Genomic DNA, 27939 nt, shown 5'->3' with positions numbered 1-27939 from the left:
CTTACTAGCTAAGTGACCTTGGACAAGGTCACTTAACCACTCTGCGCCTCTGTTTCCTCCTCTGTAAAATGAGGCTAATAGGATTCTTACCAGAGTTAGATGAGTAAAGCCCAGAGAGAAGTGCCTGGGCACACAGTGTTTGTTAAATCATGGCTTGTTCCCCTCTGCCCTTAGAGGCCCTTCAGGAGAAAAGTTAGGAAATTATAGGCTCAAAGAAGACAAGTTATTCCCAGACTGATTTCTAAAAGGAATGGATCTCTAAAACACTTGTGGTGGAGAAATACGAAGTGCGTTTATAATGGTGGAATCTCGCAGCCTGACTGGCCAGATAAGAGCTGGTTAGAGGGCATGGCCCACTTCCCTAGGGCTCCTCCCATCCTTCCATGGAGCCCGACAGAGAGGGCCTGCTGGCTTTTCTGGCGCGGGCTGGGCCCAGGGGAGGAGGAGCGAAGGAGCTCCCGGGATCCCCTCGCCCCTCCCCCACTGGCCCAGTGAGTACTGTAATGACATTCACGGAGAGAGAAGGGGCGGGGGGAGGAGAGGGGCAGGCTCGGCGAGGCCATGTGATGCTGGGCGACAGAGAGCCGCCACCGCCGGAGCCTCCTTCTTTCCTCACTCTGATGCCAGGCTGTCATGGCGACCCCGAACAACCTGACCCCCACCAACTGCAGCTGGTGGCCCATCTCGGCGCTGGACAGCGATGCAGCCAAGTCAGTCGAGGCCCTTGACGCGCCCGAGGCGGCCAGCCCCGCCCATTGGCCCAAGGAGAGCCTGGTTCTGTACCACTGGACCCAGTCGTTCAGCTCGCAGAAGGTAGAGCTGGAGGGAGCAGGGAAACCGGGCGCGTCTGGTGGCTAGGAGGGTTGACGGTGGGCTGGGAGGTCCAAAGGCTGCCGAGAGGCTCGAGGATGGAGTATGGGGTTTGGAAGCCCTGAGGACTGGGATGCAGCGGGAAGGTGACTGGCCCTGACTGGGCCCCGGGAGCACCGTCCCCAATTCTAGGAGCTTCTATTCTGCCTCCTTCCCTCCCAGAAAGGCCTGACCTGTTGGGGTGCTGAGAAGGGAGACAAAGGCAAGGGAAAGGGAATGGGCGCTGCTGGGAAGCCGGCCTGTTTGGAGGGGGATGCTGCGGAGAGAGAGGACGAGCGCTTCCCGCCTCCAGCCTCGGTAGCTCCCCCGCAGACAGTCCCAGAGCGCTGCTGTCCCGGACCCTGCCAGCCCCCGGACCACAGCTCCTCTACCCCTCTGCCTTGGCTGTGGACCTGCTTCTGACTGGGGCTGGAAGGGCCTGTTCCCAGCTTTCCCCCTCCTCCTGATCTTGAGCTGGGAACGAAGGGGTTAATCCATCCACTCTGACCGACTTGGCCGAGCCCTTCCAATTTGTGTCTTGCTCTTAAAGGCACAGGGTGGTCTTGAGCCCTCATCCCCTTCTCAGTCCCAGGGGAGGTGAGGGGGGCAGTTGGAATCCAGCCTAGTGCTGGGTTCTCAATTCCCGCTTCCTGGGGTGAGGGTCTGGGGCTAGGCCTGTGAGACTGGGGCACTTCTAGGGGCACCATTTCACATCCTGGGCTCCTGTCCTGATTCTGGGGAACGGATTCAGCACCATGGCCAGGGCCCAGTAGAGGGTCCTGCTGGGGCCTAAGCAGCGCTGTTTCCCAACTAACCCTCCTGTTTTCCGGAAGATCCTTTTGTTCCATTTGCCCATTTCCAAATGCAGAAACAGATTCTGTAGGGAGAAAGAGACTTGGGACCAAAAGACTTGAGTTTGAGTCTTGATCCAGGCTCACCGGTTGTATGACCTTCTTTGATCCTCAGTTTCACCTGGAAAATGAGGATAATGGGAAGAAGAATAATAGTAGCTACTTCTTCTAATGCCAGGGTTGCTTCTCAGGGTTGCTGAGAGGGTTGTTAAAGAGGCAGATAACTTAGGGTTCTAAATTGGCACTATTCAAACTTGAGCATGCGTCAGAATCTCCGGATGACCCTGGTTAAAGCGCAGACTGCTGGCCCCCACCCCAGAGATTCCAGTTCAGTAGGTCTGAGATGGAGCCCAAGATGCTGCATTTCTAACAGGCTCCCAGGCAGCTGGTCCACGGATTGCCCTTCTAGTAACCTAGTTTAGAGTACAGACTTTGAAACCAGGCAGTCCCCAGTGAGAGAACCATCTTCACTAATTCACTGTGGGGCCTTGGGCAGGTCACTTTGCCTCTCTGAAGCCTTGGTTTTATAATCTGTAAGATGGGGCTAATAGGAATACATTTCTCTGAGGTTTATTGTAAGTGTGAAATGAGATGATGCACAAAAAGTGCTGATGGAAGTGCCTGGCTCAGGGTTAAGGCTCGGTTAATAACGGGTGTTATGATGTCATTAAAATGCTAGGGGTCATGGTTAACCAAGGTCACACTTGGATGCCTCCATGAATTTTGCACATGCTTGTCGAGCACCTGTGCATGGAGCAAGGGGCTTGGCGATGAATCAGACTGACTTTGAGATTCAAGACCCTCTTTCCACCCAGAATTTCAGGAGTCAGGCTGCAGTGGCTGGGACTCGGCAGGGGACAGGCAAGCAGCACCTCCCCTGACTAACCCCCGAGGAAGCCTCCTGTTCTTCAACCCAGGAAATATTTCCTATTCTTCTTGAGCTCAGGGCCAGTGTGGTCCCTTAGTCAGGGAAGGAGCCACTTTGTGACCAACCCCTGGCCAAGCTACCCTGGGCATCCTATCGCCTCCCCTGCCAGGGCCTTCCCCCTACCCAGAAGCCTGTGGTGGGTTGTAGAAGCAGTGTAGCTTAGAGGAAGGGACATGGGCTCTGCAGTCAGATGGCCTTGGTTCTAATCTCCGTTTGGCCACCTATTGGCTGTGTGACCTTGGACAAGTCACTTCACCTCTCTGAGCCTCAGCATCCTCATCTGAAAAAAGAGACTTTTATAGACTACCCTGCAGAGTTCCTGGGGGATTCAGAGGGCATGAGTGTATGTTAAGTGACTGGCATGTTAAGTAGGAGCTTAGCAGGTGAGTTCCCCAGTCCTGAAGGGTCTTGCTTGCACTCAAGGATCTGTCCCCAGTGTGGAGCATCTGAGAAGCCTGTCCATGGCACAGGTACCATTAATACTGAAAACAACCCACCTTTAGGAGTGATGGTGGCTCCACAGGGACTCTGGGGACCCTCCCAGATCCAGATGGCAGCAGAAAGGGAAGGGGTCAAAAGCCCAGACTCTGGGGCCAGCTCCATCACTGACCAACTGGTGGTCATCCTGGGCAAGTCGCTTAACTCCAGTGCCTCAGCTTTCCACCTTTGTAAATGGAGAATAAAAACAGTATCTCCCCAACAGGGTTGTTGTAAGTATTGAACAAATGTATCCATGTGAATCACATCTGGCACGCAGAAAGTGCTCAATAAGTGCTAATTGTGGTTATTAAAGACATGGACTTTGGAGTCAGATCAAATCCCAACTCAGCCACTTCCCAGCTATGTAATTTTGTAAAAAATCTTCATTTCTCTCTCAGCTTCCTTATATGTTTGGGGATAATGGCAGTACCTACCTCAAAGGGTTGTGAAGACTAAATGATATCATGTATAGTCATACACTTGCACAATATCTTTAAAAATTACACGCTAATAGTGGACTTTCAGGCACTGTCATAGGTGATTGTTTGAAGCTGTGAGGTTTGGAGGAGGCTCCAAACGCGTGGGGTAAATGGTAAGGTGCTTCTGAGGCTGTTCCTGCACCCAACCCCTTCCTTCTTTGGGAGGAGGGCATTGAAGGTGGGGTGGAGCAAAAAGTGAGGGAGTCAAGAGACCAGGATTTCAGTGCTGGCACCCCCACTAAGTGGCTGTGTGGCCTCAGCTAAGTCCTGACCCTCTCTGGTCCTCAGTTTCCTCAAGGGGAAAACAGACTAGATGTTTGCTACAAGCTGCCTATCTCTGTGCCCCAGCGCTTTGTGCATGCCCCTATCCTCATACCAGCCAGTTTTTAACCCAAGCTACTTACTGTCTCTGTGCCTCCATTTCCACTTTTGCAAAACAAGCATAATACTAATACCTACCTAATGGGGTTGTTGTAAGAATTAAATGAGTTAATGCCTGTGAAGTTCTTAGAACAGTGCCTGGCACAGAGGGTGTGCTATATGAGTTAGCTATGATTATTATTGTTGTTGTTTCTACCAGGGTGAGAGACTCTGAGGGCCTCCCCTAACTCCCTGCAGCGAGCCTGTTCGAGGTTCCCTAACCCCATACTCTCTGGATCTTCCTCCTGTCCTGAATGCATTTGTGGGAAGCCCCTGCCCCAGACTTCAGTTCCCGGGGGTAGAAGCCAAGATCTGGGTCCTGCCACGGGCCAGTCCTGATACCCAGGACTGAGTAGGTCTCCTGCAGGCCCCTCCAAGGTATGGCAGGAGGGAAGCAAGAGGGGCAGAATAACCTTCACCCCCTACCCTGGCCTCGCCTTTCAAGTCCTGGGCACTGTCTCAGCCCTGTCTGTGCTGGACTTGATTATTTACCCACCCCCCAAGAGAAGACCCACAGGTGAGAGCTGACAGGGGCAGTGATGTGGCAGCTGTACCCACTCCTCTGCTGAAAAGTCTGCAGTGGCCCCCAGGTTCCTCCAGACAAAAGCCAAAGTCCTCACAACAGCCTCAGGCTCTGATGCGGGGCTCTAGCTTTGCTTGGGCCACGGACCCCTCGCCAGTCAGCGGAAGCATGTGGGCCCTTCTCAGAATATTTTTAATTGAATAAAATAAAATATGTACGGTTACTATATTAGAAAGGAAACCAGTTATACTGAAATACAGCCATGAAAATATTTTTTAAACAAATTCGTTATATAACCATAGTGTTTCCGTATTAACCCCATTATATAACACGATTCAGTGGCGGGTCTGATAACAACTGTAATGTGGAAGCTGTGATGAGGGTACATGATATTTTGAGGTGACTGCTACAACTGCAAAGTGATGAAAATATCTGTGATTTCTAGCGGTGACAATATTACAGGCAGTGCTAACGCTACTGTGCTTTGTCGCCTACGTGTATAATTGAAGCAAAAGCTAGATGTCAGTTTCAGATGACTGAAAATAAACATGTAATTTTTCCCATCCAAGTTCAAGGGCTCCCTGAGTGTATTCATAGACCCCTTGGTCTGGGGGGAAGACTTGGCTAAAAGCCCTGGTGCATGATCCTGTCTGCCCACCTTCTAGCCTTTGCATGGGCTGTTCCTTCTGCCTGGACACCCTTCCCCCAGACACCTGAGTGGACCCCTCCCTCACCTCAGTCACGCCTTTGTTCAAATGTCACCTTCTCAGAGAGGCCTAACCTGGGGGTCATCCTAATCAAAATTGCCACCAGTCTCCCCAAACCTCTGACACCCCCAGTTCCCCTTACCTGCTCTATTCTTTCTTTTCCCCCAACACTTGCCATCTTTCAGCATACCATATCATTATAACTGCTGTTGTCTGTCTGCCCCCGCTGGAACGTCAGCTCTCTGAGTGCAGGGGTCTTTTGTACACTGCCGAGGCTCCAGTGTGCTTAGAACAAGACTTGGCAAATAGTAGGACTCAATAAATAACTGTGGAAAAGTGATACATTTGTAAACCATAAGATTTACACACACAAAAAAAGCCATCTGAGATGAAAAACTTGAGATTCAGAGACTCTAAGTATCTGTTACAAAGTCACACAGCAGCTAAATGGCAGAGCAGGGACACCAGTCCAGCCCATCACAGTTGCTTCATAAATGAGGGCCTGGAGGGGGAAGAGCCAGTGCCTCACTCATGAAAATGAAGCACAAGTGGGGGAATTTCAGGCACCCACAGGGAAGACAGTTTACCAGAGATGGCTGATGTCTGGTCACGCTAAGTAGCCAACACCTAAGTCCAGCCCAGCCTCCAGGTGGCAGAGATGGCAGATGGCCTTGGTGGCTGCATGCCCTTCCCCAGGGCCTGGCTTCCTCCCTGTGCCCTCCTCCCCCGTGGGAAGGCACATGGCTTTGGCCTGCAGCTGAGCGAAAGGAGAAAGTCTGTGGCCATCAACGGGCTGACCCCAAGGCAGCTTCCAAGAAGGACTGTCTGTAAAGATAGTCCCCTCCCCTGGAAACACCCCTCCCTCCATCCTTGCTGGAGCCCCAGGGTGAGGCCAAGGAGTGGTCATTGGGACAACAGCCCTGCCAGGGCACAGGCCTGGTTTGGTCTCTGTTTTTATCCAGCCATTCAGAGGCCCTAGCTTGGTTTGGAGGCTGGATGGCTGGGTGGGGCCTGAGTACTGAAGTCTGAGGATGCAGGGACAGGGGACAGGGACCGGGCCAAGTGGGGCAGCTTGCTCCAGCTGGAGATTTGTAGCTCCAGCCTCGACTGCTCTGGGGCTTCTCCAGGCACAGGCAGCACCCATGAGCTCAAATACACACACATTCTCATGCACACTCACACATGTGCACACACAAGTGCACACACACATCCATGCATGCATACTTGCACACACACTCACACAATACTTGAATACTCACATTTACTCCCACACTCACCCATGCACACTCATGCACACACACACACGCACACGCAGACACACCTGCTGCCTCACACGGTCACCACTCACACTCGTGTGCACACATTCATGACACACACTTGAACACTCACACACCAGACCCAAACAGATACCACCCCGGGCTGCTCACGATCAGCAGCAGTTCCCCCTCTCTCAGACAGAACCAGTGTTTCCCTGCCACTCCCAGGAGAGAGGTGGCCCGCACTGTCTCCCACATTGGAGTGGAGAACGTGGTATCAGCTCATGACAGATCTGTGGGCCCTCCATGAACTGGGAGTCCATGTTTTACTGGTGGAAAATGACGGCCCAGAAAGAGGCAGTGATAGTTCCAAGATCCCACAGCATTGCTGTGGCAGAGCCAGGGTGAGGACCCAGGTCCCCACCTTCAAGCCCAGGAACTCTGCAGGTGGGCCCCACCTGCAGGCCCTGCTTTGGCTAATGGAGCAAATGAATGTGAATGAGTGTTGGGAGCTCAGGAGCTAATGACCTCTACGCCAGACAGTTCACCAAATGGAAGGGGGTGTCCGTATTAGCTGTGAGCGTGGGGCATGAAGGACTCTAGGGCATTGTAAAACTGGCACCAGGGGGCACTGCAGGGTGGGGGGCCCGACCTCTTCTAACTTCACAAGGGGAGGGAAAGAGAATCAAGATCAACAGCCCAAGGCTGATTCCTGTGAGGTAGAGATCGAACACGCCTTCTCTCTCCAACCGTTTGCCAGTTTTGACACCAGCTCTCCCACCCATGGCACTCTACTTTTCTGCGGGGTTCCATAATTTGTGGCAATGGCCACACAAAACTCCCAGATCACACTCATGATTATGGGGTTTATTAGGGAAGTAACAGGTTACAATTCAGGATCAGGAAGGACTCAGGATACAGTTCGTAGGTCAGGACAGCTCCCTGGCGGGCCTATCCCTTGGCCCCTGGGCCCCTCTGCCTGGCCTCTGCCCTGCTCAGGCAAGTGTTACAAAGCTCTTCAGCTCTTTGAATAACTGCCCGGGGGCACCCCACTCCACCAGGAAGCCTCCTGCCCAAAGGTACTTAGCTCTCTCACTTTATGAGTCGGCAAACCTATTGTAACTGCCTTGCTCCATGGGCCGGTCTTCTGGTTCTGCTGGCACTGCTTCTCACCACCTTGCACCATCTCCATTGTTACAACGCTCTCTCTGTCTCCTGGATCTAGGAGGTTCTCAGTGCAGGGACTCCGGGTCCAAAGGACACGCTCTGCTCCCATCTCTCTTTGGTGGTAGTGAGATCCCCCCCCAACCTCTGGGGTGGCTCATTTTAAGCCTAAGGGATGGCAAAACTGACCAATCTCCTCTTTAGGGTTCCATACACCTAATTTGCATGGTCCCACTCCTCAAGGTGCCATGTACCTTATTTACATTGTTAGCAAGTTATCCAGTCCCCTTGGAGGGCCACAAGCACCTTATTTTCATAGACCCACCCAGACATTCGCTGAGAGTGACAAGACCATGGTGAGAAGGGCCATATAAAAGTGATCCATCGCACTACAGCCAGAAGCGTGCCTCAGCCTCAAGGCCTTCCATTAGCTCCTACCAGTCCAGAGGTTTGTCTGGGACCCTCCTAGAGACATAGAGAAAGACTCAGGAGGAAGCAGGGCCAGGACACCTTGAAAGGTAGGCAGCCTTCAGAGCAAAGAGCACTGGTTTAGGAGTCAGGAACCATTGCTTCCAGTCCTAGCTCTGCTGCTGAATTGCTGTGCGACTTTGGGTAAGTTATTTGCCCTCTCTGGGCTTTAGTTTTTTCGTCAAGGAAAATAGGGAGATACTCCCTGCTCTTCCATCCTCTGGGGGGCTAACGTGAGCATTCAACCAGGAAACCAGGTGGGAAGGTGCTTTGGGGCAATAAATAGTTAGACTGATGTTGGCAAATTATTTTTTTCACCTCACTTCGTTTCCCCAAATAATTTGAGAAATTTAGCTATTGATTATGGTGATGACAAAAATTTCTGTGAGTTTCCTGGACAGATCCACTTCTGGAGGCCAGGCTGCATGTCCAGTCATGATTATGATCACTGTGAACTGAGTGCCATCTATGTGCCAGGCACTGGGTTGGTATTATTAACCCCCCATTTTGCAAATAAGGAAGCTGAGGCTCAGAGAGGTTAAGGAATTTGCCCAAGCCCACACAGCAGAGCCAGGAATTCAGACCCAGGTGTGCCCAGCTGTAAAGCCCAGGCCCTTATCCAACTGGCGACACTGCCCCCATCGCTAGAGCAGGGCTGTGTCCCCCACCACCAGGCCCATGTCCCTGAGAGACACTCCCTCCCCGGGTGCCCAAGAATGGGCTGAAAGCAACACTGTCCCCTCCTGTGTGTGACCTCTGACCTCCCTCCCTGCATGCCCTTGCCCCACCTGGGCAGAGTGTCCCCACTTGTCCGCCCGCCTTCCCCGCTCTGACCCTGGCGCCTGCAGGTGCGGCTGGTGATTGCGGAGAAGGGCCTGGCATGTGAGGAGCGGGACGTGAGCCTGCCGCAGAGTGAGCACAAGGAGCCCTGGTTCATGCGGCTCAACCTGGGTGAGGAGGTGCCTGTCATCATCCACCGTGACAACATCATCAGTGACTATGACCAGATCATCGACTACGTGGAGCGCACTTTCACAGGAGGTACGTCCCACCCTGCAGACCCTGGACAGTGCCACAGACCCCAGGGTCAGAATGCACTCAGGCAGAATCCCAGATCCTTGGGAAGCCTGGGGACATGGGTGGGGCTCAAACTTACCCAGAATAAGCCAGGGGCTACAGGCAGGGCTCAGCTGCTCCCCAAGAATAGCAGAGCCATGGGCTTTGCTTAGGCATTGCCACAGATCCTCTGGGGCTCCGCAGAGTCCCCTCTCAGGCACCCTCTTAGGAGCACTGGGGAGCCCTCAGGAACCCCTCAAGCATGAGTGAGAACCAGACCTCCCTCCATGTCTTCACAGACAGGGCCCAGATCTCCCAGGGATCCCAGGGCAGAGGAAGGGCCCAGCCCTCTGATACCCTGTAAGCAAAGACAGGGCCAGAGACTCTCCAGAAATCTCATGGACATGAGCCCATACACTTTAGAACCCTGCAGGTGGTATGAGCAGGGCCCAGGCTCCCAAACCCTGTAGACACAGGGAGGCCCAGACACCCCTGAATACCACAGACACTGCAGGACCCAGGTACCCCAGAACCCCGTAGAAAAAGACAGGGCCCAGACACCTCAAAACCCTGCAGGCATGGGCAGAGCCCAGGTACCCCAGAGTCCCGCAGATACCAGCAGGACCCAGACACCCTGGAAACCACAGATATGGGTAGGGCCCAGAACTCCACAACAGGAACAAGGTTCAGACATCCCAGAATGCCTCAGACACAGGCAAGTTCCACATGGGCACAGAGCCCGTCGCCTCCAAGTCCTCTGTGGACTTTCAAGGACTCAGAGGTCCAAAGACATAAAGCCTTGACTGGGTCCTGTGGCCAGTTAATGCCAGTGCTGGGACTGGCCCCCAGAGCTCAGCCCTCTCCCTGCCACCTCCCAGTGGCCTCCCTGCCTCTCTTTGGCCCTCCTCAGCTCCTGCTGTGGCCCAGACACCAGGGCCAGGTATGCCCCAGATGGCCTCGGCCCTCCCTCTGGGTGCTGACTGCCCACAGACAGCCGCTAAGAGGGGAATTAGCTAACATCTAAAAATCAAGGCCAGTTCACTTTAAAACATCCAGGTTTCCCGCTTCTTCTGAAATCTGGAAAAACCGGGCCTAGACAACCCCCTGGAGATAGGTCTGAGGCTGAGGGGAGCTGCCCTGAAGAGGGACAGCTTGGTAGCGCTCCGGTGAGGAGAGGTGGGAAGGGGCTACACAGGACCCCCTGTCAGTCAAACAGCTGAGTGGGGACTTCCTCTCCAGAGCCGGGGGGAGGGGAAGAGGGTGTGACCGTGTCCCTGGGGATGCGGCTGGGAGGGGGGCTGGGCTCTCTGCATCGCGGCAGGACGAGGCAGGGCACACCGCCTGCCCTGCCCCAGCCCCTGGCGGTGCCCCGCAGAGCACGTGGTGGCCCTGATGCCCGAGGTGGGCAGCCCACAGCACGCGCGGGTGCTGCAGTACCGCGAGCTGCTGGACGCACTGCCCATGGACGCCTACACGCACGGCTGCATCCTGCACCCCGAGCTCACCACCGACTCCATGATTCCCAAGTACGCCACGGCCGAGATCCGCAGTGAGTGCCCTGCAGGCGGGCCGGGCAGGCATGGCGGGGCGCGTCCCTAACTAGGTCTTCACTGCCCACTGTTCAACGGGAGTCCTCCCTCCACCTCCTCTTCCTCCCACTGGTGTGTCTACTTCTCCGTTTCTCTTCCTCCTTCTCTCCCTCTTCCTGTGTCTGTCCCTTTCTGTCTCTCTGTCCCTGCATCTCTGTCTCTCTCACTTCATCTCACTGGGTGTCTCATCCTCTTTCTCTCTCGCTGGCCTTCCATCTCCTTCAGCCTGTTTCTGACTGAATGTGTCTCTCTCCCTCTCTGGCAGTCTCTCTCTCATCCCTCCCCCTGGCCTGCCATCCCTGAGGCTCTGGGGCTATGTTATCCATGGGGGGGCTGGAGCATCTCCCCTTGGGGACAGGGTTGGCCTAAGGGCCCACTAAGAAGGCTGCCCAGATATGGCAAGCCCCCTGCACCCCAGACTCTCTGGTTTCTGCTTCAAGGGTCACCCATTGTCTGCTCGAACTGCCAGCTTGGACACAGCCAAGGCCTAGGGCTGGTTTAAACCAGATGACCCATCGGCACCTGTTTACAGACTTTAGTTCAGGCTGCGTGCAGACAGCATGGGGCTCTACAGACAGGCAATATGTTAAGATGCCTAATAAATAATAGGTGCTCAGTAAATGGTCACTTCCTCCTTCCCAAAGGAATGAGGCTGATGTCCAAAGGTTGGGGTGGGCATGGTGGGGTGGAGGGGGGGAAGATTGTGAAACTCAGCCCTGTCTCTTTAGAGTCCTCTTGAACAAGACTCAGGACATATCTATACTGTCCTGTCTCATTCAGTCAGTATTTGTGAGATCTCCTGTGACCCAGACCCTAGGCAGGTGACTGAGGACAGACAGGGACAGACACAGCCTCCGCCTTTCCAGAGCACCCAGTTCTGTGGGTACAGGCAGACAAGTAACCAGCAATTACACTACAGGACTGAGTAAAGTTGACCAGCCTCTCAGGAAGCAGTCTGGCCCTCTACATAAAACATAGAAAGGCCACTCCTTGGAGATAATCCTGCAGTTATTCTCAGACACGTGCACCAAGAGTATGTACAAGGATATGCGCTGCAGCATAGTTTGTAATAGCAAGATATTGGAAATAACCCAGCTGTCCATCAGCTGGGGACTGGGTAAAAAGATTACGGTATGTCCGTACAGTGGAAAACTGCACAACTGTTAAAAAAAAAAAAAAAAAGGCATATGGAATGCTAAGATATATTTGTGAGTGGGAAAAATGAAGGGCAAAAAAATGCATCTAGTGTGCTGTTTAACACACCTAAAAGGGGGTTAAATGGATACACAGAGGCTTACAAAGGCAAGGAGTATTTCTGGAAGGATCTACAGGAAGCTGACAATAGTGTTTGCCTTTGAGGAGCAGAGCTACAGTGCTTCAGGCTGAGAGGAGAGGGATTCACTCTTCACTGTACATTCTTTAAAGTTGTTTGAACTTTTCTTAACAAGTTTGCATGTATAACCTGTTCAAGAATGAATTAATTAAAAAATGTTAATCTAGTATCAGTGTTACGATAAGGGGGCATGGAGGCTGTGGAACCATGGACGATGCCCATCCTAGCATCTGGGGTTGCAGAAGGCTTCCTAAATCCATCAACATCCATGGCTGAGTGGGAGTTAGAAGGGGACAGACAGGGAGAATCATTTCAGGTTCAGGGTGGGAGACGGCATGTTGTGTTTGGGAAACCGAAGGAAGTTCAATGTGGTTTAGATGGTGGTGGTGTGAGTCTGGGGAGTGGGTTTTATCCAAAAAACAATGGAGAAACGGTGACTGGTAGTCGCATGGTAGGATCTGCATTTTACAAGGATCACGTTTCCAACCAAGAGAAGAATAGAGGGGGGCAGCTAGGAGGTCCTGGCTGTTGTCAAGGTGAGCAATGATGGTGGCCTGGACTAGCGGGAGGCGATTCCTAAGTTCTTTTGGAGGATGGAGGTGCTCTTCCCCACTATCCCGACCTGAGCCATTCAAAGGTGCCTAGAAGGCAGTGGGAGTCCAAAATGGACCCAGCTGGGGTGGGAGGAAGCCCCACAGAGAGCAGAAGGAGCAGAAGTCAGCCTGACTTGACCCCCTCAATCAATCCAAGGTCTTCCCTTGGACTGGCCTGCCCTCCTGGAGTCTGAACATAGCTACATGTGACCGGCAAGAGAGAAAATGCTATACTTTACTTGACCTTCACGTTCATAAAATATCAATGAGACTTAATATAGCCCTAAAGCTGAAAGAGCTGGGAGTCTGTTTCCTGGGGGTTGTATCAGGCCACGAGATAGGGTGATGAATGGTGAAACCCCAGAGAACAGAAGTTGGGCAGCTGTGGTCACTTTATTCATTCATTTGTTCATTCAACAGTCACTGAATTCCTGTTCTGTACCAGGTCTGTGGCGAGTTTCAAGGACCCCTGACCTCCAGAAGCTCATATTCTAGTGGGGGAAATATACATTCATTAGCTTCAGTGCCTCCATGCACAGCAGTGCAGAGTGTGCACTGCACAAGTCCAGGGGGCGCTATTAAGATAGACTGCAACATGAACGGAGTTGTGCAGAGGCAGCTCTGCGTAGTACCTTTGCATTCCCTGGCAGACGTCTGTACAGGGTGTACTGGAGCACAGAGGCATTGGGTGGTCAGACCTTCAGAGGATCAGGAAGGGCTGCATGGAGGAGGTGATCTTGAGCTGAGTCTGGAAGAGGGTTTTAAAGAATAGAGAAGGGATCCCAGGAGGGAAGAGTAGTGTGAGCAAAGGCATGGAGGTTTGAAATGGTCTGGCACCTTCAGAGAATGGCCAGCCCTTGGAGTGGCTGTAATGTAACTCAGTGAAAGATAACGTAGATGAGGGGGGGAGGAGCTGGATCCTGGGGGGTCTTTTAAGGCAAGTTGAGGGGCTTGGACATCACCCAAGGACAGTGAGGAGCAAGCCAGGGAGTGGCACCGGCCAAGTGTGTGCTTGAGGAAGATGTCTCTGGTAGAAGTGTGAAGGACTCGTAGGGGAAAGAGTGGAGGTAGCAAGGAGCAGATTAAAATCATTCAGGTGAGAGATTAACGGGCATCTGAACTGAGAGGGAGCTTGAATATGAGAAAGATTGTTGATGTTCTTGTTGTTAGTTGCCTTCAAGGTGTTTCCAACTCATGGTGATCCGATGTGTGCAGAGTAGAGCTGCTCCATATGGTTTTCAAGGCTGTGACCTTTCGGAAGCAGATCACCAGGCCTATCTCCCGAGGTGTCTCTGAGTAGGTTTGAACTGCCAACCTGCCGGCTAGTAGTTGAGCACTTACCCGTTTGCGTCACCCAGGGACTCCAATGAGAAGGATTAAGGTAGAAAAATCAACAGGATGGGGCTGATTTGATGTGGGGAGGGAGGACTTCAGGACAACTCCCAGGAACCTCGTTTGGCTCACTGTGAGGGCGAGAGGTGCTGTAACTTAAGAAGAACATAGGAGGAAGAGCAGGGAAGATGATGAAATCAGTTGGACCAGGATGAGTTTGAGGAACCTGGAGGATGTCCAGATAGATCTGGAGCCCAGGGGAGAGGATAGGGCATGACTGGGGCCTCACCACAGACTTGGCCCACTTGTCCCCAATTACTGGCCAGGAATCCCAGAGAAACCTTGCCCTACTCAGGGAACAGACCCCAGGATCTTATTCCACTCAATATGATTCCCCCTCCTTTGAAAACCCATTGCTTACAGTAGACTTTCAAAGTTGGTTTATAGAACATTTCCTTTCTCCTGTATATTAATTTTCTAGGGCTGCCGTACAAAGCATGACAAATTGAGTGATTTCTAAGAAAAGAAATTGTCTCATAGTTCTGAAGGTTAGGAGTCTGAAATCAATGTATCGGCTGTGTTGATTCCTTCTGAGGGCTTTTAGGAAGAATCTGGTCCATGCCCCTCTCCTAGCTTCTGGTGCTGGCCAGCAATCCTTGGCATTCATTGGCTTGTAGGTCAGTCCAATCTCTGCCTCCATCTTCCCTTGGTGTCTATCTCTGTATCTCTTCTCATCTTTTATAAGGACACTGCTCATATTGTATTAGTACCCACCCTACTCCAGTATGACCTACTAACTTATAACATCTTCAGAGACCCTCTTTCCAAATGAGGTCACACTTACAGGTACTGGGGGTTAGGACTTCAACGTATCTTTTGGGGGGACACAATTCAATCTATAATGCCATTAAGAATAATTTTCAAGGTGTTACTTTGGTTTTTATCATTAACCTACTTTCCATTACTCTTGCCTTTTTTGCATCTTTAAAGGACCAGTTTTACCAGGAAGGGTGGACCACCCAGTCCCTAAATCTTGAGGGAAGTAGCTTCACCAGAAGTAGAAGTTTCAAGACACCAAAAATCTCTTGTGCTTTTTCTTGCGCTAAACAAGATTTTGTGAGGTTCAGTGAATGAGTGCTGGATTGAGAGTTAGAAGATCTAGGTTTAAAACCTGCTTGTCGCTTCTGGTGTCGGATTATTACTTAGTCTCTCTGAACTTATTTCATCACTGTAAAAAGGACATGGGTGGAAGACACTTGCTGAAGTATGAGTTTGTCCAAGTTTAGGATTATATCCATTTCTGGTGAACTACTCATTATCAAGGGCTTCTTGACCCCTAATACCCTAGGCAGGTGACCCTCTGGGTCCCCTAGTATTCTGTTCATTATTCTATTACAGCATCGGTCATGCTATGTCATAGAAATTTCCTTATGTATCTGTTTCTCCCACTAGCCTGAGTCTAGGGCAGGATAGGGTCCCATCCATCCCTATGTTACAGCCTATAATTCATACAGTAAGGGTTTAAAAAGCATTAGTTATTGATATTGTTACTTTCCTGAGCAATGTTTGCATGGAACCTACTTCAGGTTGCATGGGGGAAGTGATGGGGAGGCACTGGTTATCAGCAGGACAGGATCTTCCGTATTCTTTCTTCAGGACATTTAGCTAATGCTACTACGGACCTCATGAAATTAGACCATGAAGAGGAGCCCCAGCTCTCTGAGCCCTACCTTTCTAAACAGAAGAAGCTTATGGTGAGTGCCTCCAAACCTTCTGACACCCCCGCCCCGCCATCTTTTCCAAGGAAAGGGACAACTGGGGGAAGTTGGCTCTAAGTAGAGGACCAGCTAATGAAATGAAATAGGAAAAGCACTGGCTTGCTTTTAATATATTGTCTCCTTTGTAATTTATTGGCAGTATGGCCTCAGGCAAGTTACTGTTACCCACCCCTTCCCATAGCCTCAGTTTCATCATGTCTTGGATTGGGTCCCTCAAAGCAGAGCACTGAACAGAAGTACTTGGTACTTGAGGGGGTGCTCTGAGGAGAACCCTGTATGAAAAGGAAGGGAAGGGAAGGGGGGGGTCAAGCCTTGCCTCATCCCACAGGGAGCTCTGGAGCATAAATAACACTACAATGTTGATCACATGGAAACACCAGACTAGCCTTTCATACTCATATCAGTCAGTCATCGGCTATAGCTTGCCTAAGGGAGAGGGAGAGCATAACCTCCCAAGTATTTCTGGGCAAGGCAGCTCCTCATTGGCCAAGAGCAGTGCCTAGAGAAGGTGGCAGATGTGAGCCACTAGTAACCAACACTCACAGTACCTGGGGAATACAAGGGATGGGCACATCCCATACACTTGAGGGGATATTTGGAGACTGGGTTTGCAGAAGGGCGTTTAGGCAAACTCCTACCTTCCCTGGTTATCTCTGGCTCTAGTGAGGCCAGCCAGCCCCGCTGTCTCCTGCCTCTCCTATCCCCAGGCCAAGATCCTAGAGCATGATGACGTGAGCTACCTGAAGAAGATCCTTGGGGAGCTGGCCATGGTGCTGGACCAGATTGAGGCAGAGCTGGAGAAGAGGAAGCTTGAGAATGAGGGTGGGTGCCATCCCTGGGGTAGGTGGGTGCTGGAGCCCACCTACTCGCCCTGTCCCTGCCCCACCCCTGCCCCAGCCCCAGCCCCATCCCAGCCTGTTTTTTCCAAAGATTTCAGAGACTGTTCTAGGAGGTTAGAATCATGGGCCATGGAGTCAGACATACCTGGGTTCACGTTCTACCTTGGCCTCTTACTAACTGAGTGGCCTTGAGTCAGGTTCTTCACCTGTCTGGGCTTCAGTTTTTCATCAATAAAATTTGGATAATAATAGGACCTTCCTCAGAGAGCTGTTGATAGATTGCATGAAATAATGCAATGTAGAGTGGTTAGATGAGTACTTAGTACATAAACCAAACCCCTTGCTCTCAAGTCGATTCTGACTCATAGCAACCCTAGAGGACAGAGTAGAACTGCCCATAGGGTTTCCAAGGAGTGGATAGTGGATTTGAACTGCCGACCTTTCGGTTAGCAGCTGGACATTTAACCACTGCACCACCAGGGCTCATCATAGTAGGTGTTTAATAAAGGTTGGAAATGATGATGATGGTGATGAAGATGATGATGACTACACACTGTCACCCCTCTCCCCTGCCAAACTCAAATGAAAGGGGTGGAGATTTAGACTGCACCTCTTGATGGGAGAGGCAGCAAAATGAGATGCCTTTGAGACACCCAAGAGGAGACGCCACGTAGGCCACTAGATATTCAAGTCTGACTCTCAAAGAAGAGATCAGAATTTGGAGCTATGTATTTGGGAATCCTCAGCACATGCATGTTGTTTAAAGCCATGGAATTGGATGATTTCATCTAGGGAGAGAGTGGATAGATAGCCAAAAAGAGGAGTCAAGATCTGCTGCATTAGTTTTCTATTGCCATGTAACAAATTACCTCCGAACATAAAGCATTTATGATATTACACAGTGCTGCTATAACAGAAATACCACAAGTAGATGGCTTTAACAAAGAGAAGTTTACTCTCTCACAGTCCGGTAGGCCAGAAGTCCAAATCCAGGGTACTGGCTCCAGGGGAAGGCTTTCTCTCTCTGTCGGTTCTGGAGGAAGGTCCTTGTCATCGGTGCTCCCTTGGTGTTGGACGTCTCAGCACAGGAACCTCAGGTCCAAAGGACGTGCTCTGCTCCTGGTGCTGCTTTCTTGATGGTATTAGGTCCCCCATGTCTCTTTGCTAACTTATCTCTTTTATATCTCAAAAGAGATTGGCTTCAGACACTATCTAATCTTGTAGATCTCATCAATATAACTGCTGTTAATCCATCTTATTACATCATAGTGATAGGATTTACAACACACAGGAAAATCACATCAGATGATAAAATGGTAGACAATCACACAATACTGGGAATCATGACCTAACCAAGTTGACAGATATTTTGGGGGGACACAATTCAATCCATGACATACACATTTTCTGTGGATCAGGAATCCTGTAGCCAATTTACCTGTAATCAGGTAAATTAGAACCTGAGTGGTTCTAACTTAGGGTCTCTCATGAGGTTGCAGTCAAGCTGTTGGCTATGGTTGCAGTCATCTGAAGGCCTCACCAGAACTGAAGGATCCACTTCTAAGATGATTCATTCACATGGCTGATAACTAGAGGCCTCGGTTCCTCACTGGCTGTGTGCAGGAGGTCTCAGTTCCTCACCACCTGGGCCTCTCACTAGGGCTGCTTGAGTGTCTTGACAACATGGCAGCTGGCTTCCCCCAGAGAAAGTGATCCCAGAAAGAGAGAGAGAAGGCAGAAGCCACAATATCTCTGATGACCTACTATTGCAACTCACTCTGTCACTTCTACCACATTTATATTCATTAGGAGTGAGTCGTGAAATACAGCCCACGTTCAAGGGGAGGAGAATTGGGATTCACCAAATGGAGAAATATCAAATTCTTTGTGGGTGTATTTTAAAACTACCACACCTGCCCTGAGGTTCACCCACATTGAAAGACAGGTAAAGGCAGAGGAGCTGGCAAAGCAGACTGTGAAGGAGTGGAGTAGAAGGAAACTTGTGTCACAGGAACCAGGACAGGATTGTTTTAAGGCATGAGAACAGTGTAAAATGCTGCTGGGAGACTGAGTAAACCAGGGATAGGAAAGTGTCCCCTGGACTTTTTATCATGTATGTTGGTGGTAACCTTGCCAAAGCACTTTCACGGGAGTGTGGGGCAAAAGCCAGATGGGAATGGGCTGAAGGGTGCATGAGAGGTGAAGAATGAAGACAGCAAGTGTAGACAACCCTTTTGAGAAGCTTGGCTGTAGAAAGGAATGGAGAAACGGGGTGGTGGCTGAAGAAGGGTGTGGGGTGAAGGAAGAAGTGTTTTCTAAGATAGGGGATACAAGAGTGTTTTCATGCCCATAGAAATGACCCAGTGGAAAAGGGGGAATGAATGATACACGATTTTGCAAAGTCTTTGAGAAGACAGGAGGGGGCGTGGTTGAGGCAGGGTCCCCACACTGAAACTGGGTAAATTGTTGTTGTTGGGTGCCATCAAGTAGATTCCAACTCATAGCCATCCCATGTGACAGAGTAGAACTGCCCCATAGGGTTTTCTTGGCTGTAATCTTTATGGGAGCAGATTACCATGCCTCTCTCCTGTGGGGCTGCTGGGTGGGTTCACACCACCAACCTTTCAGTTAGCAGCCAGGCACTTAACCATTGCACCACCAGGGCTCCTTGGGTAAATTGAAGAGGGTTTAATAAAGGGATTGTTTACAAATGTGTAGGCAGGATGGAGGGAAACCACAAGGAAAGGGGCAGTGAGCAATGGGTGGTGTGCCTGAGCAGTGAGTGGTGTGAGGAGAGAGGATAAAGAGATAGGAAATTGTCTCCCCAGGGAGTGGGGAAGAGAGCCTGCCCAAGAAATCAAATAGGACCCCGGGCAGTGCTGAGTGCCCTCCTGGGCTTTGTGGTCATGAATTTAAAGCGTAACTGGTCAGCTGCATTGTGAGACTGTCTCCAGCAGGCACAGCTGGCAGATAGAAGACACAAGGTGAGGTTCTTCTGGGGTTGGGGTTTTGCGAAGGGAACGCATAACTGGAGGAGGGAGGAAACTGAAGGAGTCAGGCCCTCTGGTGACACTCATGATAGCCATACATGTCCACACACACGTAGTCATGGCTGTCAGTACACTTAAATAGTGACACGCAGGTACATGCTCGTGAATGTCTGTCTGCAGGCAAACAGCCAGACAGACGGAAGAATACACTTGACTTATACATGAGGGAATGTACACACCTCCATGGACACAGATTTCTGCCCATGTGGATATACACGTGCATATATATACACCATCAGCATGGATTTGTGCAGGCATACACATGGGTCAACACACAGACCATGCATAACATAGACACACAGATCCGCAAGCAGACCCAAGTGAAGATTTTGCCTATTGGAAGGAGCTTGAGTCTATGTGGAAACCCTGGTGGCGTAGTGGTTAAGTGCTACAGCTGCTAACCAAAGGGTCACCAGTTCAAATCCACCAGGCGCTCCTTGGAAACTCTATGGGGCAGTTCTACTCTGCCCTATAGGGTCGCTATGAGTCGGAATCAACTCAATGGCATTGGGGTTTCTGGGTTGGGTGTATGTGTTCACTTGCATGTGAAAACAAGCAGCATAATGTAGTGGTTATGAGCAGACTCTAGAACCAGATAGCCTGGGCTGGAATCCAGACTCTGCCACTTACTAACTGTGGCTTTGGCCAAATTACTTAACCTCTCTGCACCTCAATTTCATCATTTGTGAAAACAGAGAAAATAATGGCACCTACTTTATAAGGTGGAAACCCTGGTGGCTTAGTGGTTAAAAGCTGTGGTTGCTAAACAAAAGGCTGGCAGTTCGAATCCACCAGGCGCTCCTTGGAAACCCTACGGGGCAGTTCTACTCTGTCCTATAGGGTCGCTATGAGTTGGAATCCACTTGACAGCAACAGGTTTGGTTTGGTTTTATAAGGTAGCTGTGTGGATAAAAGGAGTTGACATATGTAAAGCGCTCTATAGCAAATTAGCAGAAAGTAAGTACGATATAAGCTTAAACTAATTATGATTATCATTCTCATCATTATTATTATGATGTAGATGGTGTTGCTATGAGGCTGAACAGGTTTCAGTGGAACTTCCGGACTAAGACAGACTAAGAAGTAAGGCCCAGCAACCTACTTCCAAAAATCAGCCAGTGAAAATCCTGTGGATCACAATAGTCAAATCCACAACTAATCATGGGGATGGTACAGGACTGTGCAGCACTTTGTTCCATTATGCATAGGAATGCCATGAGTCGGGGGACAACTCAGCAGCAGCTATGACAACAGATACATGCATATAAGGACATGCGGCATACAGTGAAGAGCAGCGACATTAGATGGCCAACATTCGTCCTTGAAATGACCCCCTCCCAAGAACAATGGCCGGGGCTAAGCCCTGGACTGGTAATGACCAGGGGACACTGGGACATCCCATCCCATGAGACTCCTCAGACTAACCATGGCTCAGATCAAATCCTTCACCTGCCTTCTCAACCCGTTCTTCCTCCTTGGTCATCACCTCAGGCCAGAGCACGGCTACCCTTCCAGTGTTGTGGACAAGTCTCCTATACACCTCAAACTTGTCTGCTTCTCTCTGTCCTTCTGCTGTCACTTGATTGGTGCACCAGCCTCCCCATTGGTCCCTGGATTGAGTTCAAACCCTTCCATGTGCTCCTCATGGTTTGGCCCCTGCTTAGCTTCCCAGCCTCACCTGGCCCTGCTCCCCTTATTGTCCTCTGAAGTCATGTTGACTCCCTGCTCTTGCACATCCCCCTCCCCCACCTCCTCTCCAGATCCCCTGACTGCAGCTGATACCCTGCTCTCTTCGGCACTCGGCCTCCCCTGCGACCCTCTCTCACGGAGACCGATTTCTCTCCCATGGGCCTGACGTAGGGGGTAGGTGTTCTTCCTGAATCCTAATTGCCACTTCCACTCTTCCCCTGCCTAACTGCCCCCTCGCCCCGCCCCAGCTTGGAATCTCTTGTTATGGACCCTGCCACTCCCTATCCTTCTCTGCACCAGGGATGGTCATCCATGCCCCTTGGGCAACTGGCTCATTGTCATCCTCTCCAGCACCACTCCTGTTGTAATTCTTGGCAGTTATTCAGGTGGATAATTCTTCAAATATCCTGGCCCCTCAGTTCTTTGACCTCCTCTCCTTATTGATCTTTCCCCGCCCTGTCTCAGCAGCTCCTCCCACAGTTATACCCGAGATAGTAGCATTGCCAATAACTGAGAACTCTCCAGAAACTCAACCTCTGACCACCACCTCCTACTTTTCAGCTTGCTCTCTGTAGAACTCAAACTCCAACAGCCATCCTACCTGCTGGGACCACCACCCTTGATCTATCCTCTTTTCACTGTGCCTCAGCTATTCCCTGATCCAGCGCTAGGAGCATCCCTTTGTCTACACTTTCAGCTCCCTTGCCCTTCTCTTGCTTCATCATCTCACTTGGCAAAACCTCAAACCTATTTAAACCCAACTCTCCACCTTTTTTCTCCACCTACTCAGTGCCTTCTCCCGTGACACTACATGTGGCTTGAAAGTCACTCACGGATGCTGGCCAGTCTCACTTTGAATTCATGACCACTAGCCTTAGGAGGTGGGAGAAAGATGTGGCAGTCTGCTCCTGTAAGGATTACAGCCTGGAAACCCTATGGGGCAGTTCTACAGTTCTACTCTGTCCTATAGGGTCACTCTATGAGTCAGAATCGATTTGATGGCAATGGTTTTTTTTTGGGGGGGGGGAGCGGATAGCCTTAGATGGCCCTTAGTGCTGCCTGAGGCCTCCCTGTCTCCCTGATGATCACTTTATAATTTCTCCTTTCTACTTAACCCTTCAGCCACTTCTCCCCCATCCTTACTCTCAGCTGATCCCTTTCCTTCTGTATGACTAAGAAAATGCAAGCATTATGCAGAGGTCTTCACAGCTTCCACCTCCCACAACTACCCACCTACCAACCTTAGTGCCCATAACCACACTGTATTTTTTTATTCTAAAGCCATCATCGTTAAATCACATTTTATCATCTGAAATTGGGATGTTTCTTACAATCAGTAGTTGAATTGCATCATTTGTTCTCTCGAGGGTGGGTGCCTTACAATGGATGGCGACTTAGATTTGATGAAATAGGGCACCAGGCACTTCCTCTTGTTAACTGTGGGCGTTGAGCTGTCCTTGCGCTAGCCAAGACCAGTCCCTTTGCTGTGTCCTAGCGCCCACCCACACTTATCCACTCAAGGACATCACATCAGTAATTCTCTCCACTCTTTCTTATAGAATTACTTTCATCCTCCCTGTGGGATCATTCCCATCAACATGCTATTTTTTCCATCCCAACTAAAAAACCCTCCTGACCTGTGTCACATTATTAGCCTGTCCTCCCTGTTACAGCAAACTCCTTGAAAAGAGTGGTCTTTGCTCACCGTCTCCAGGTCCTCTCCTCTCTTTCTCCTTGAACTCCCTCCAAATGGGGTTTCATCAGCGGCACTCTCTTCCAGCTGCTCTTGTCAAGGTCCCTAGCAGCCAAATGCAGTCATCAGTTCTCAGGCCTCCTCTTTTGTGACCTCTCTGCAGCATTTGAATACAGCTGAGCACTCCCTCCTCCTGGAGGCACTTTCTCTTCTTGGTTTCCAAGACGCTGCACTCTCCTAATTTGTCCCCTTCCTCACAGGCTGCTCCTTCTCATTCATGCTCCTTTGCTAGTTTCCCCAAGTTGCCCAGTATGTAAATCTTGGAGTGCCCCAGGGCTCAGCCATTGGTCCTACTCTCAAGTCTGTCTACACCCACTTCCTTGCCAATATCATCCAGTCTTGTGGCTTTCAATACCACCTCCGTGCCAATGACTCTCCCCTGAACTAGGGCCTTGTATCTCTAACTGCTGGCTCATATCTCCCCTTGGATGTCTAGCAGGCATCGTGAAGGTTACATATTCAAGAAAGAAGTTCTGATTACAGCCTTCATTACGCTTTATGCCCCCACCCCAGGAAACTGTGAGCCACTTGAGGGAAGACATTGTGTCTTCATGCCCAATAGATGCTACCATAAATATTTGTTGAATGAGTGAATGAATGAGAAGATACAGAGTGAAAGGGGGGGCTGGTATTTTGATGGTGGTGGTTGCTGTATTCTGTCTGGTCGATTCCAACTCATAGTAACTCTATATGATAGAGTAGAACTGTCCCACAGGGTTTCCTAGGCTATAATCTTTACGGACGCAGACTGTCAGGTCTGTTCTCCCACAGAGCCGCTGGGTGGGTTTGAACTGTCAACCTTGCGGTTAACAGCCCAGCACTTAACCACTGCACCACCAGGGCTCCTTTGATGGTGGAGGGGCTGTTAAATAGGGCATTAGATTCACAGAATCTCCCAGCTGAAAGGAACAGCCTGTTCAAAAGTGCAGAGGCAAGCTTCCCAGGGACGCAGAGGGAGGAGAGAGCATCCCAGGCACGGGACACAGCAGGGACAAAGGTCCAGAGGCTGAAAGGGGCATGGCTTGCTTGGGGGGAACAGTGGGCAGATGGGGGATTCACGACAAGACAAGATTAGAGACCTATATTGGAGCTAGACTACTGGAAAGCCTTGAACACCGGGCAAAGGAATTTGAGGTGTTTTTGAGCAAAGAGGTGATGTAGGAGACCCAAGGAGCTCCAGAATTTCAAGTCTAAATGACCGGAAAAAACATATTGCACAGACCCATGTTTCCCAAATCTGCAGGCTAATTTTAGATGGCACATGAACATAGCAATAAATAATATAAAACCACAGAGTAAGAATTACTCTCTTTTCAGTTTTCTCCGGTCATTTTGATTACATCAAAGAAAAAGATTCAATATGGGGCTAGTATTTTATTTAACCCCTTTGTAAAACATGTTAATATCTTCCCCTTTCTTTTAAAAAGAAAACAAAACAAAACAAGACAAGCCTTGGACTCAGAGATCTTGGCGGGTAATAGTATCCAGCTCGAATTTAATAGCATTTGTTTTGTTTTTGTCATGCTTAACTTTATGATTTTATATTTTATGGCAATATACTGTTAACGGTATAGAGTTTCCTTTTCATTCATTCAGTCACTCAGTATTTATTAAGATCTACTGGTTGTGCAAGGAGCCCTGGTGGCGCAGTGGTTAAAGCACTTGGCTACTAACCGAAAGGTCGGCGGCTTGAACCCACCAGTCGCTCCTCGGGAGAAAGATGTGGCAGTCTGCTTCTGTAGAGACTTACAGCCTTCGAAACCCCATCTGGGTGGTTCTACTCTGTCCTACAGGGTCGCTAGGAGTTTGCATGGACCCGACCGCAGAGGGTGAGTTTGGACTATGTGCCACCTGCCTGTTTTAGGTGCAAGGATACAGTCGTGAACGAGGCAGACCAAAATCCCTGCCCTGGAGGAGCTTTCGCTCTAGTAGAGGAAGGCTGATGATAAACAAAACGAGTATGTAAAATATAAGTGTATGGTGTGATAACGGCAATAAGTTCTATAGAGAAAAACGAAGCAGGGAAGGGGACAGTGGCTGCTGTGGTTGGGACTTTTTACTGCAAATAGGCGGCCAAGGAAGCCCCCCAGAGAAGATGGCATTTGAGCAAAGACTGAAGGAGTTGGGGGAGAAAGCTGTGTGGGGAAGAGTGTTTCAGGCAGAGGAAATATCAAGTGCAAAGGCCCTGAGGTAGGAACATGGTTGGCACGTCTGAAGAACAACAAGGAGCCAGGTGTGCTGGAGAAGAGTGAGGGAGCGGGAGAGAAGCAGAGCTAGAGGCCTGAAAGGCATCGGGGCCAGACCACGTAAGGCCTCACAGGGCTTTTACTCTGACCACGATGGGGTGTCATAAGACGGTTTTTAGCAGAGAGAACTGACATGATATGACTTAAATTTTACCAGTATCCCTCTGGCTGCTGTGCTGAGACTAGGCTCTAGGGGGCAAGGGCAGAAGCAGGGAGACCTTTAAAAGGGATGTTGCAATAATTTGGAGTTCCTGGGTAGTGCAAGGAAACCCTGGTGGAGTAGTGGTTAAGAGCTACAGCTGCTAACCAAAAGATCAGCAGTTCGAATCCGCCAGGCACTCCTTGGAAACTCCATGGGGCAGTTTTACTCTATCCTATAGGGTAGCTATGAGTCGGATTCGACTCAACGGCAGCGGGTTTGGTTTGGGTTTTGGGTAGTGCAAACTGTTAATGCATTTGGCTGCTAACAGAAAGGTTGGAGGTTTGAGTCCACTGAGAAGCACCTTGTAAGAAAGGCCTCCTTCCCAAAAACCAGACACTGAAAACCCTATGGAACGCAGTTCTACACTGACACACAGGGGGTTACCAAGAGTCCAGACTGACTTGACAGCACCTGTTCTTGTTTGGTTTGCATTAATTCAGGTAGGAGATAACTGTGGTTTTTATCAGGGTGGTAAAGGCAGAGGTCATTAGTTCTGGGTGTATTTTGAAAGTAGAACTGACTGGAATTGCTGACAGATTGTATGTGGGTATGAAAGAAAGAGAAGAGTTACAGGCAGCACCAAGGCTTTTGCCCTAAGCAACTGGAAGGATGGAGGAACGTCACTGAAATGGGGATAAGTGTGGTGGTTTGGTGGTGACAAGCAAGGGTTCAGCTCGGGCGTGTCAAGTTTGAAATGCACCACGGACATCCAAGGGGAACTGTCAAATGTGCAGGTGGGTATATGAGTCTAAAGTTTAAATACATGTATTTATTTATCTTTTAAAAGTCAGTTATTTAAAGAAAAATAAATAAATACAAAGGTAGTATAAGGACACAGCAAAATCATCTAAGTGGTACAGGAATGAATGACCTTCAGGAAGCACCGTGGTCAACACAAGCTAGAGTTGTTAAGGGGAGAGAAGTGAGTATGTTGGGGGGCAGGAATCTGCTTTCCACCTCCCCCTTCCGGCATCTTCCTTCTCTTCCACCCCAGGGCAGAAATGTGAGCTGTGGCTTTGTGGCTGTGCCTTCACCCTTGCTGACGTCCTCCTGGGAGCCACGCTGCACCGCCTCAAGTTCCTGGGACTGTCCAAGAAATACTGGGAAGACGGCAGCCGGCCCAACCTCCAGTCCTTCTTTGAGAGGGTCCAGAGACGCTTTGCCTTCCGGAAAGTGCTCGGCGACATCCACACCACCCTGCTGTCGGCTGTCATCCCCAATGCATTCCGGCTGGTCAAGCGGAAACCCCCATCTTTCTTTGGGGCATCCTTCCTCATGGGTTCCCTGGGAGGGATGGGCTACTTTGCCTACTGGTACCTCAAGAAAAAATACATCTAGTGCCAGGCCTAGGGCTTGGTGTGTGACTGACAGTGTCTTCTGTGCTGTGTGATTCCCAACGAGCTCTCAGTAACTCACTGTCTCACAAACACTTGGACAGCCCTCCCACACCCCTTGTTCTGAGTAATTCTACTGTCGATATGAAAACATTCCATAGTTTAGAAGTAGATGTTGCCAATGCCGTGATTTGAGGTCATGGCCCTACTAAAGAAGAGAAAGGGAGAGAGAAAAAACAGAAACAAAACACGAATGCCTTTTCTTTCGATTCAAGGTCTCCAGATGAAACTGTGGGGACGGGTTAGGATCTGAGGTAAGTCCCAGGTTACTTCATCCACCAGGACCCATATTCTGGGAGGTGCTGGGGGCCTAAGAGGGCCTGACCCTTCACCTCCCCTTCCCTCTTGCCCAGGGCACTTTTCCACAGGACAAAGCCAACATCAAGACTTGACTCTTCTAACTGGTACCTACAAGTGGGACTGGAGCCCTGGAGACCACACTAGAGGCCCCCGAAATTTGGAAGGGGCTTCATTCTTCTCCTGGACACGGACTGAGACAGCACTGACTTGAGCCAAGGCAGTTGCACCCAAAAACCAGGCCATAGTTGGGGCCGACACCATAAGCACACTTCTCATTCCCTTCTTGTTTGGGCCAGCGTGTTTGGTTTGACATTTAGTAGCGATCCCTGAAGGCAGCATCCATCTTCTTCTTTCTACCTGGAATTGACTTTTCCTACCATGTGAGTTGGGGCTTCCACTAAAAGCCTTGTTGGCCTTCTTGCAGAAGGTCAGTCCCAGCCCAAGTGCAGGCATGAGTCCAGAGGTAGATGAACCTCAGGGCCCTGTCCCAGCCTCTGCCAAAGCTATCTCCTTTATTCCCACCTTTCCCATCACTTGTGGGGCTCCCCCATACCCCACCAAGCCACGTAGAGGAGGGGTCTCTGTATCCTCGTTGCCCACCCTGGTCATGTCTCACTTTCCTGTGCCTTTTGCATGTTGGGAAAGGGACTGGGTGTCACT

General features: G+C 50.3%; 1 protein-coding gene across 3 annotated transcripts; it reads left to right on the top strand.

The window, feature by feature from the left end:
* Positions 1 to 402: 402 nt before the first annotated feature.
* On the top strand, positions 403 to 27939 carry GDAP1L1 (ganglioside induced differentiation associated protein 1 like 1). Of its 3 annotated transcripts, XM_049868714.1 has the most exons (9): positions 403 to 491; positions 628 to 813; positions 8974 to 9166; positions 10557 to 10730; positions 15685 to 15782; positions 16514 to 16628; positions 24931 to 24966; positions 26580 to 27233; positions 27333 to 27939. In XM_049868714.1, the coding sequence occupies exons 2-8, from the start codon at positions 634 to 636 to the stop codon at positions 26921 to 26923; spliced, it is 1140 nt and encodes a 379-aa protein (XP_049724671.1). In that variant the 5' UTR covers positions 403 to 491; positions 628 to 633; the 3' UTR covers positions 26924 to 27233; positions 27333 to 27939. The 3 variants fall into 3 exon arrangements, with proteins under 3 accessions (XP_049724671.1, XP_049724672.1, XP_049724673.1); XM_049868715.1 differs by lacking the exon at positions 27333 to 27939 and having other exon boundaries at positions 403 to 813; positions 26580 to 27277; XM_049868716.1 differs by lacking the exon at positions 24931 to 24966 and having other exon boundaries at positions 404 to 813; positions 27333 to 27938.

This window comes from Elephas maximus, chromosome 25, assembly GCF_024166365.1.
Source record: "Elephas maximus indicus isolate mEleMax1 chromosome 25, mEleMax1 primary haplotype, whole genome shotgun sequence".
Lineage (NCBI taxonomy): Eukaryota > Metazoa > Chordata > Mammalia > Proboscidea > Elephantidae > Elephas > Elephas maximus.
Note: the sequence above shows the minus strand (reverse complement) of the source record. Positions and strands in the feature narration are given on the sequence as shown.

Excerpts from the sequence above, each read along its gene's own strand:
- GDAP1L1 (XM_049868714.1), top strand. The coding sequence starts at position 634 with ATGGCGACCCCGAACAACCTGACCCCCACCAACTGCAGCTGGTGGCCC. Across the intron at positions 10,731-15,684 it reads CGCCACGGCCGAGATCCGCA|GACATTTAGCTAATGCTACT; the intron begins GTGAGTGCCCTG and ends TTCTTTCTTCAG. Across the intron at positions 16,629-24,930 it reads GAGGAAGCTTGAGAATGAGG|GGTCGCTAGGAGTTTGCATG; the intron begins GTGGGTGCCATC and ends TCTGTCCTACAG.